We start from the raw sequence: 10,827 nt of genomic DNA, 5'->3' as shown, positions 1-10,827 counted from the left end.
AAGCAGTTCTATAATTCTGTTATAAAGTCAAGCACTGTTGACCTCCTAGATTTCCAATTTCAGTGATTTCCCCACTGGCCTTTATTAACCTTATTTTATCCCTTGACCTTTAGAAGCTCTGTCATTTCCAGTCTTCAGCAAAACTAAAAAAGGCCGCTTACTTACTGTTATGTATCCAGTCATTCTCAGCAGCACCCACACCATCAGCAAAGCACAACGGGGGCCAGATGAAGTTTGAGGGCGATGTTTCTCTTTATTTTAGAAATGAGAGTTGACTTCACATGTGAAAACACACTTAGCATTCAAGGTGGAAAAACTTAGAAATTATTCCCTAACCCCCCCACCCCTTGGTACTCAATGTTCCATCTCCCGCTGAGGTAAGCTGTGCCACTGTCCGTGGCTTTAAAAAAAAACAAAACCCCCCAAAAGACCCACCATAAAGGGGAGAAAAAGCAATCCTATAAAAACTCTCCATGTCTGTTGAAAGGAGTCTGGGGCGCCGGCCCCTCAGTCAGACTTCTCCTTCTCCTTCATGTGTAAGAAGACGACGCTGAAGAAGAAGAGCCCCACCATCATGGAGAAGGCGCTGGCGTAGTAGGGATAGGCCGAGGGGATGAAGCGCTCGTACTGCGTGTGCTGCAGGGGCCGCACCGACACCTGCGACACGACAGAGGTGGCAGGCCCTGGCCACGCGGAGGCCCAGGTGGGGCCGGCGCTGGCTGGGGACGGGGCTGCAAGCCGGCTTACCTGAGTGGAGGAGTACAAGTGCGTGTAGCCTAGCCGGTTGTAATCCACTTTGAACTGGAACACGCCGTACACGTCAGGCAACTTGAACTGGACGCTGTACTTGCCAGCTGGGGAAGAGCCGAGACACGTAACCAGGAGGGGCTTCCCACGGTGTCTGTCGGCCGCACGAGAGCCGGCCCGAGGCAGGGACAGGCTTCCCAGAGTTTTCTCTTGCAAGAATTGCACTCACCTTTCCTCTTCAAGAAGGTCCTCACAAAAGGATCAATGCGGACAAACTCCAGCTGGATGTCGTCACCATCAAAGGGGACCCATCTGCCGTCTGAGAGCTGCTCAATCACGATGCTGTACTCCTGAGGTGAGAGGCCGGTTAGCCGGGTGGCCGGGGACTGGCGGGACGCCCCCAGCCCTCAGCTGCACTGGATCCCCAGTGAGTCTGGCAGGAACCACCAGGGGTTCTGAAAACCCGGGCAAGCCCCACCCACCGCCCCTGGACAGTGATGGAGGACGCCACCCAGCCGGCTCACCCCCCTGACTCGTACCTGCACCCCTTTACAAGCCCATGGAGGCCTGCACCCAAACACCGCCCTTCCCGAAAGCACCGGGCACTCCTGGGCATCCCTGCTTCCATATTCACTGCTCTCGCCTTTCCCTACTTCTCTTCCTGACAGATTCATCCTCAAGACCCAACTCAAATGTGGTTTCTCATGTGAATTCCGCTCCTAGCAGAGTGAATCAGCAAAGCCCCTCCCACCTCTGCATTCGCACAGCAAAAGCACACATCCTCCAAAGGCCGCCTGTTAGGGTATGGGTTTACTAGGCAGGCTCTCCGCACCTCTACTGACTTTCTTACAGTGAAGATGAACTTATTCAGCCTTGTTTAGGCCCCTCAGGCCCAACACAGAAATGTTCAGTAAGTGCTTTTGAGCGGAATCAACTTGGCCAAAACCCAGGGGCCCTCCCGCTCCAAGGAGCTCTTACCACTAGGTCAGTGACAGTGTAGGCGTTGGGTGGGGCTGTCTCGCCCACCCGATGATGGGACACAGGCCCCACACGTAGGACACCCTCCTCCTTGAACACCCAGCGGGAAAGGGCCACAGCTAGCTCATAGTTGCCTGTCTGGGAATACCTGCAGAAGGGGAAACAGGAGAGGCTGGAGCGCTGGAACCAGCTTCCTTCCAGGGGTGCCTGGTAAACCAATCACTGTCCACCAAGGTAAACCACACACAGCCAATTTCTGCCTAGAGGCCATACACATTTAGGGATGCTGGTGAACAGGAACACAGAAGGATAGGTGTGAGGTGTTGCTTTGGGTGTCACCTGCACAATAAATATACAATTACCGAAACATCTCCAGATAAGCTGTCACTATCCTGAAAAGTCTGGACTGCCAACATCAACAATATAAAGTCTTCAAATAATTTAAAAGCACCTGAAGATAACGTAGCCTCTGACACTTCTAGCTAAAAGCCTCCTTCTTCCCCATCCACGCAGACCTACCACCCAGGCCACACCCCTAAGCACCCCCTGCGTCTACCTCTGGGAGCCGGGCGCGGCCTTCTGCACCGCCGAGTTGAAGAAGGCGTCGCTGAAGAAGTCGAGGGAGCCGCTGAAGATGACCCGGGCGTTGTTCCTGGCCTGCAGCCCCGCGATGAGGAGGGTGTTCTTCCCCACGGCGTGGGGGTACTGGGAACGACACGAGGCCGTTAGCCAGGAGAGCCAGGGCGAGGGACCAGCAGCGGGGCCTCGGGCCAGCCTGGGCCCCAGCTGAGGGCAGAAGTTGAGACCCACCCCGCTACCCCACTGTGGCTGCCCTCGTCCCCCTCCCAGCAACTTCTCATTTCATTGCCTCAGAGAAGGGTGATCTCCTTGCTTCTCGTTTTCAAACAAAAAGTGCTCTGCTACCAGGCCCAGGGCTGGGAGGCCTCACGGTGGCGAAGGCCCCTCACCTGGGTGATGGGTTTATCGGGGAAGAAGGAGTAGGAGGTGGAAGCGCCTGTCAGGATGTCCAACACCAGAGGATTGTCGGGGTCGGCCACCATCCTGGAGAAGGACAAGAAAAGGGCCAGCCCGGACCCCAAGGGCTCAGCCCAAAGGACCTGGGGCCCTCCAGGAGCCATTTCTTCATAAGAATTAATCCTACTTTCTAACAGCCAATCACCTAGCACTCCTCTTGCTGTCACAACGGAGCCTAACTCTTAATGTCACACATTCATCTCATCCACATCCTCTGGGAGAAGGAAAGGCCCCCAACAGTCACAAGTTTGGGCTGGTTTCCTGACTAAAGAAAGCGATCCCTTCTTCCCCCGGGGTTTCTGCGGGCCTCTCGTTGCTCACTCACCCGACACCTCGAAAGAGGACAGGATTCAGAGACGACTTCCCCACGATGGTCGGGGCCTTGAGCAGGTTCTCCGTGTCGGCCACGACGAGCGTATGCTGCAGGGGCAGAGGGAAGATGGGGGTCAGGAAAAGGCGCCCCAAGCCACGGAGCCTCTCCGGACGCCCTCCCGGTTTCTAGGCTGAACTTTGCTATTAGGGCCTGAAACCTGGAAGGTGACAGGCCTGATTACCTGGCCAAGGTCTGAGATGTCATAGTTGTGATGGTCGATGACAGCTGTTTTCTCCTCGTCAAATTCGATCCCACACTCACTGCCCAGCTCTCGAAGAGGGTCACCTGCAGTACAGACCCAAGAGATGCCTGGCTGACCCTAAGGCGGGCCCTGGGCTAAGCAGTGCCCCTCGTCCTAGCGTCCTCACGAGCCGCTCTCTACCAGTCAGCCCCGGGGCCCTGCAGCTTCAGCAGGCCAGGCGCAGCGCCCACTGGACCCCTGGGCAACAGCACGGTGTTCTGCCTGCGCGAGTCGGAGCCTGAACTGACAAGGGCCACCACCTGGCCCTCTCCCTCCGCAAGCACAGTGACCTTGGTTGTGCGCAAAAACCTCCTTGGAAGCAAAGTAACTGGCGCGGGCGAACTTGATCTGGATGAGCCTGGGCTTACGAGGTTTCTCTCTTCCTCATCATCGCCCCACCAAGAACCCCACCCAATATGGTTTTAAAAACGTATCGACACTGGAAGCAATGAAACAAGACTAGTCAGTGGTGTTCACTGGTGCAGCTGGGTGGTAAGTACATGGGATTTGGAACACTGGAACTCTCCTCTCCCTGCTTCTACGTATCTTTGAAAATGTCCGATGTAAGAAACACAAAAATAATCTGTCAAACCTCCCCTCTTGCCTTCTTTTCGTAAGAGAAGAGCCACCAAAACAACACGAAAGAAACAAAGGAAAAAGACAAAAACAGAAGAAGGGAAAAACAAACAAACAGGGACCCCAGTCCTTCAAAGGATCCATTTCTCATCTCATGGGCTCTGGTCACAGGAAAGCACAGGAGGGACCAAATGGCACTGGCGTTCCCTCACTCCCTCCCTGGCTGAGGCCCCCCTCCGTGAGTGCCAGTTTGGCAGCTTCCATTTGTAAAGCTTTCTAAGCTCCCTGGAGAAATGGTGGAAAACACCAGAACTTCCCAGGTCAGACTTACCAATGTCTGAGCTGGCAGCTACCAGGACACGGCCTCCACCGTCGATAAAGGTACTGATGGTCTCCACGTTGATATTTCCCCCGAAATCTGAAAGAATCACCAGAGTCGTGACCCAGAAGGTTCCTCTAACTGCTCCTCTGACATTTGGGCGGGGAAGGTGGCCCGCAGACCAGCCGCAGTCAATCACAGGATAGCACCCTCTGGAGGCCCAAAACGAGAGGGACCTCTACCATGCACACCCCGACACAGGGCAATTCTCCCAGCTTCCCCAGTGTGAAGAGCCAAAAATAATGACTCAAATTCATAAACCTTTAGAAGTATGAAGGAAATAATCAAACACCTACCAATTATAGCTGTCAAGTTAGTCATACATATTTCAAGTCACACATAAACTATTCATCTAGAAATGTCGCATTTTCCCACTCACATCTCATGAAACAATTTCATTCAAACTTATCACCTGCACCTTTCACATCAGTATCTTTGTCTTCACCTGAGCCACTTCTGGGGTCACCTAACAGTTCTCCAGGGCCCATCAACTTCACTTCCGTCTAAGCCATCTGAGAAACAGCCCTTTTGAATTTGAGGAGGATGCTGTCACTTGACACTAGGACTCCTTTGCCTGACATGAGACGTTTTTCCCTATTAATCCTACAGATTTAGATCCAGGACGGCGATAACAGGACCACTTCACATACTGTTTTAAAGTGGTCACCAAAAAGGTGCACTAATTTCCAGCACCTGTAATTGTGAGAGCATAACCCTTTTTGGTCAATCAGCTGGGACAGCCGCAAGCATCCAGAACTAGCACTGAGTGGGGCTACTGCAGGCTCCTGAGTCTTCCCCGAAGTGCGCCCTGACATTCAACATAAAGTAATGGCGGCAGTGCTTAGTAATTCACTTATCCATTACATGAAAATTATTTCCTGTGTGCTGAGAAGAAAAATAAAGGGGGGAGAGGGGCTGTAATACGTGCACGCTGATCAGGGAAGCCCTTGGGAAAGCACAGTGCCTTTGAGCAGGTGCGAGAGCAAGCTGGGCAGATGCGGGCGCAAGCATCCCAGGCATCGAGAAGGACAGGGGCGAGGTCCCCGAGGCGGGGAGCAGGTCTCCACTGGAGAGAGCAAAGCGGCGAGAAGCAGCAGAGCAGGCCGGTTCCTGCAGGCTCTGTAGGCCCCGTGACGACAATGGCCACGTGGAGGAGCCACTGGAGGGCTTTGAGCAGGAGACCAACGTAATCTGTTTGTATCTTTAAAGGATGGTTCTGGCAGCTAGGTGGGGAATCGGGTACAGGGGGTGAGGGTGGAAGCAGAGTCATGGGTTTGGAGGCCACTGCGATCACCCAGGCGGTGAAGGGTGGTGACTGGACCACAGGGGTGGAGGGGGAGGTGGGGAGGGGAAATGGGGAGGAGTGATGGGCCTACACCTGCATTCTGAAGGCCAAGCCTGATGTGAGGTGTGAGAGGGAGAGAGGCACTAAGGACAACCCCCCAAGATTTCTGGCCTGAGCAACTGGAAGGTTGCAGGTACCATTTACTGGGACTGGACACAGAAGTCTGTCCATTACATCCACCGGGCAGTTAGAAATGAGTCCACAACATAACTTTGTGAAGATCTGAATAGGAGAACGGCCCTCTTTTCTGAGGGGTAATTTTCAGGAGAAAAAAATAAAAGCGTCGTGCCTTTCCGTCAGATAGACGGAACATCTTGTGTGTGCAGGCTCAACCCCTCACAGCATGCTAAGCCCCGTCCACCCTCCTCCAGAGAGGCCAGGCAGATCCTCAGACAGCACAAAGACAGCTTTGTGGTGCAGCACAGTGGTTCCCAAGCAAGGCGACTGTGTTGCTCAGAGCAACGCCCGGAGATGTTTCTCGTCACGAGGGGGAAGGAGGCTACTGCCGTCTGATGCGTAGGGGCCGGGACAGCGCCCACAACACAGAATTGTCCAGCCCAAAACGTCAAGAGTGTTGCCGTTGAAACTCTAGCATAGTAACACAGGCTATGAAATTGAGATACCCGGGCTTCGATCCAGGCAATCCCTTCACCTTTCTGAGCCCGTTTCCCCATGTGTAAAACAACCCAGTGTTTCCTGGGTGCAGAGGATGTGCGAAGGATCCTTCTCCTGTAGCCGTTACTGCATGTGCCTTGGGAGCTTCCGGATCCCAGAGAGGGCAAGGAACCCACCGATCTCCACATGGAGACAGAAACCAGGCCGGCGTCCTCACACCTAAGGGGACCACGGTGGTAGCACAGGAGGGCCCTCAGAGTGGGGGCCAAACTCTTACCCTGAACCCAGCCCCCAGCACGGTAGCCTCCTCCCCGGGCGCCCAGGAGGGTTTCCTACGACAACGTTCCCCACCCTGCAGGGCAGACAGGGTGACAACAGATGTGGGGCAGGGCTTCAAATAGCACTGCGTCTCAGAGACATTGTTCCCCTTCCAATTATTTTTCCAGCCTTCTCGATCAAAGAGAATGATCACAGTCCAATACTGGTCTTAACGCTTCTCTAAACTAGCTCATCTCCTCTTTTAAGAGGACGCCTCGGGCCCAAAGCCTTCAGCAGACTGAGAATCAGCTAGAACTTGACAGCACTGCATTCATTCTATTTACAGGTGCCCGCTACTGACTGCAAATGATGGCACTGGCTTTCCATTTGCAGTGGTGATAATGGGTTCATTACTAGTTTCCTTTTAAACTGGTATTTTAGTTTTTTAAAGCAGGTCAATTTGAAGAAAAACTTTATTAGCACAAACGATATGGAAAATGGTAAAAATCATGAAGGGAGAATGGAATTGACTGCGATCTGTGAAGCAGTTTTTTAGGCTCTGCCGTTTCTCCCACCAACAGCAGCCTACCTCAGCCTCCTCCCAATCTACCTGCCACTGCTTCCCTGCCTCTCAGAGACACTCCCGAGCACAACCTGGGCGGCCCCTCCACTCCATCTTGGACATCCCGACACGTGGTTTGGTAACTCCTTTCAAGTCCTTATTTTTATTTATTTTTACTTCCTCACAGACAGACTGAAAAACTCCTCAAGGGCAGGCTCCAATCTCAGAGTTCCACCACCGCAGCAACCTGGCAAATGCCAATTATCTGCTAAAGGCTCCATTCGCCTGCCTAGTGACTTGAAGATTTTAACTGGTTCAACTACACTTGCCTCCAAAAAGCCAATTCCAAAGGCACATGCTGCAGGGGAGGTGGGGGCAGCTCGATAAGTAAAGGGAACTTGGGGAAAATACGTCAGGGATTTGGCAGAACCCCGTCTCACACAAACCACAGAGAATAAAGTCGATGCCAGTGAAGTGAAAGCCTTCCTAAGCTTCATCAGCTGAAGGAAGAGATGGCAGTACCGTCTTACCCTGGACAGGGACAACTTGTGTCCTCTGAGAAAAAGATAAACTGAAGCCACTAAAGAAGAGAACGACTGGGATGCTCACAAAAGCACGACAAAAGGGAAACAGCCAAAGGAACTGGGGATATTTAGTCTGGAGAAGAAACAACTGAATGGGCCCTGATTATGCGAAGGCTGTGTCTGTAAGCAAAATAAGCATTAGACCTATTCTCTAAGGCCCTGGGGAGTATCAGAAACCCTTTCCCTCCCTGCCCCCAAATAAACAAAGCAGGAAGTGGGAGACAAATTCCAGTTTAACATAAGAACTCCTTAACGGAGTTGTCCAGTGGCGGAGTGCGTTGCCTCGTAAGATAGTAAGCTCTCTATCACAGGAATGTCAACTGGAAAATCTAGTGAAGATGTTCATTCTGATCAACAACCAGCCTTCTGCTAAGCCCTGGACATATCCACCCAGCCTCAAACAGGGGGTAAGACTAGGTAATCACTAAAGGTTCTTTTCAGCCTAACTATGACTCCATCTGAATTCTTAGGATCAACTACCATCAGTGCCCCTTAACAGCAAACCATATTTATAGCACGTCATTTCCTCTTTCCACACAGGCAAACCCAATGGCGGGGGTGGGGGGGGAGTGTGCATCTTTCTTATCAGGCCCTTTAACAGAGAAAACTCCCTTCCCTAAGTAGCAGAGCCAGGAGGGGTTTTTGGGTTTTTTTTTTTTTTGGCCTCACCAGGCGTCTTGTGGGCTCTTAGTTCCCCGACCAGGGATTGAACCCGCACCCTCGGCCGTGAAAGTGCACAGAGTCCTCACCACCAGACCGCCAGGGAATCCCGAGCCCGGAGTTCTATGGTCTGCAACAACACTTGATCCCACAATCCTCAGCTGTGTCTTTTGGAAAGAAGATGTCCTCTCCTAAGCCCAGATTAGAAGTAAACATTTTCCTCTTCTCTGTTGGCAGCAGCGCTCAGGGCTGGCGACTCACCCCATCCCAGAACATGCCCAAGATCCTGAAGAAAGGGATAAATCAGTCCTGGGCCTCGAATCCCAGTTCTGGGAGCGACCGGCAGCCCTTACCTTCTACCGAAGGGGAGAAGATGATGAGATTGTCATAGAGGAACTCCCCGTACTTAATGAGGGACAGGCTGGGGTCATCTGCGGTCTTGAATGTGAGTACAAAGCCCCGATCTGGAGAAGAAAACAGCGAGATGAGGCAGACGGGGACGCAAAGGGAAACCACCGCTGCAGAGATCATGACCGTTCTCCGCCCCCACCCTCCCGCCCCACTAGAGGCAGGTCAGACCTGGACAGCCAGCTCATGGAAAACGAGTGGGAGGGAGGGCAGCCAATGTCCTCGGGCTTGGGGACCTTTCCAACCCCAGACTTTCACCTGCCGCCCCCTCGGACCCCAGTCTCACCCTTCAGGCTCCGGAAGAAAAGCGAATGCGTCTCCCGCAGGTTGAGGTTGTCCAGCAGCACCAAGGTGCGGGGACCGCTGGCGCCGACCAGGCCAAGCAAGGGCAGCAGCAGCCACAAGATGGACCAAGCACGGACCGCGGCGCCGAGCCCCATCTTCCCGCTCCTGCCAAAGAACCCAAGCACCTGGACACCGGAAGTGCTCCTTCCACAGTCGCCCAATCGCGGCCCGTGGTCGTGGAGTACAACCCGGAAGTGATCCGAGTACGTCGGGGCTGGGCGTTCGGAGCCGCTGCTCGGATGGTGAGGGGCGGGGAGCGCGGCCGGAAGTGCACCGGTAGGAGGCGGATACTCTGAATCCTATTGGTGGAAGGGGCACGCGGCTCCGCCTCTCGAAAGGAAAAGGCTCAATCCTAGAGAGACAGCTCTGCTGCCGCGACCAATCAACAGGGTTACTAGCCCCTTGGTTCCGCCCATCCCGGGCTTCCGCCTAGCGCCCAGAACCCGCTTCCCGCCGGACCTTGGGACTGATGGGTGCGTCCCGCCTCTTCAACCTATTCGTCCTGGTCTGGGCCGTCGCGTTCAGGACAGGGTCTGGGGCAGTGGCGGCGTCAACTCGGGCCACCTCCTCGGTCTTCACTGGCCCAGGACAGATTCGACTAGGAACAAGGCCCCACCCCCACTGTTTCCAGGGAGAAAGTGGTTGGAAAAAGATCAGGGACCGCGGAGGGGGTGGGGAATTTGTCCTGCTGCTCAGGGGCCCAGGGCCTTGGCGCGGGCCTGTCCTCCCCCGCCTGTTGGACCACACTGGAGGCAGTGTGGTTGGGCGACGGACTGGCCTACCATTCAAAATCTCTAGCTGAGTTCATTTCGAAGCCCCGTCTCTCACTAGCCCTGTTACCTGGGCATTTCCCTGGTCTCCTGGCCACTGTCCTAGGCTGGCAATAGACACTGGCGAGGCCCAGCTCTCCTACTTATCGGTGTGCCTTTGGAACAGCCTTGGCTCGTGGGAGGACTAGGGCGGGTTTTGAAGCACTTCGTGCAGAGCCAGGCTGAGCCTCCACTCAGTACTGCTGGCTCCCGCCCCTTCTAAACTGACACAGGGGCAACCTGCTCACCTCAGACCTGCCTCAGTCCCACCACGGCTCTAAGTAAAAGCTACCACAAGCATCTCCAAGACTTCAGCTATTCTCTGGGTCCCAAACACAATCCCAGGGCAAATGGTGAAGGTAACTGTGGAGAGAGAAGGTAGCTGTTCTTTTCTGACCTCTTACACTTGTCCACCAAGCCAAGAATGCGGGGGCAAAAGTCAAAAAGTCTCGCTCTGTGCATCTCCTTAACGGATTCTACCTCCATCCCCTGCATGGAAGGTTAGGGCTGCACGGAAAGTCAAGCCTCTCACCCGAGCCCTCCTGCCCTTCTGCACACAATGCCACGTCAATCCACCAAGCTCAGACCTGATGGTGCCGGCCTGTTGCTGAGCAGTCTGCCACAGCTCAGGGGCACCCAAAGGCCATGTACTCAGGTCTCCACCTAAACTCATCTTGGCAGCCTCGTCAGCTTCTCCATCCCTGCTCAGGGCTTCCACGGAACAGTTCTCCCACCTTTAACATACCCTGAGCTTCCCCACCTCCTGCCTTTTGTTCATGCAGCCCCCTCCACCAGGAACCCTCTTCCCACATTCCCATCTTAAGCCCCGGGATCTTCTCCATCCTTTATGGTAGCCCTACCCTCTGCTGCTCTCTTCACAAGGGCACTTTGTTCCCCATAAAGACCTGATCG

General features: G+C 54.1%; 1 protein-coding gene across 1 annotated transcript; it reads right to left on the bottom strand.

Annotated features, from left to right (window-relative positions):
* Nucleotides 1-233: 233 nt before the first annotated feature.
* DDOST (dolichyl-diphosphooligosaccharide--protein glycosyltransferase non-catalytic subunit) lies at nucleotides 234-9,370 on the bottom strand. The gene is made up of 11 exons (XM_029227262.1): nucleotides 9,048-9,370; nucleotides 8,707-8,817; nucleotides 4,282-4,368; nucleotides 3,315-3,418; nucleotides 3,086-3,180; nucleotides 2,694-2,787; nucleotides 2,282-2,430; nucleotides 1,726-1,873; nucleotides 977-1,097; nucleotides 748-854; nucleotides 234-657 (listed from the first exon to the last, which is right to left on the bottom strand). Exons 1-11 carry the CDS (start codon nucleotides 9,199-9,201, stop codon nucleotides 508-510), a joined length of 1,320 nt encoding a protein of 439 aa, XP_029083095.1. The 5' UTR covers nucleotides 9,202-9,370; the 3' UTR covers nucleotides 234-507.
* Nucleotides 9,371-10,827: the final 1,457 nt, after the last annotated feature.

This window comes from Monodon monoceros, unplaced genomic scaffold (genome assembly GCF_005190385.1).
Source record: "Monodon monoceros isolate NGI ecotype Baffin Bay Population unplaced genomic scaffold, NGI_Narwhal_1 Super_Scaffold_18, whole genome shotgun sequence".
Lineage (NCBI taxonomy): Eukaryota > Metazoa > Chordata > Mammalia > Artiodactyla > Monodontidae > Monodon > Monodon monoceros.
This window is presented reverse-complemented; position numbering and strand designations above follow the sequence as displayed.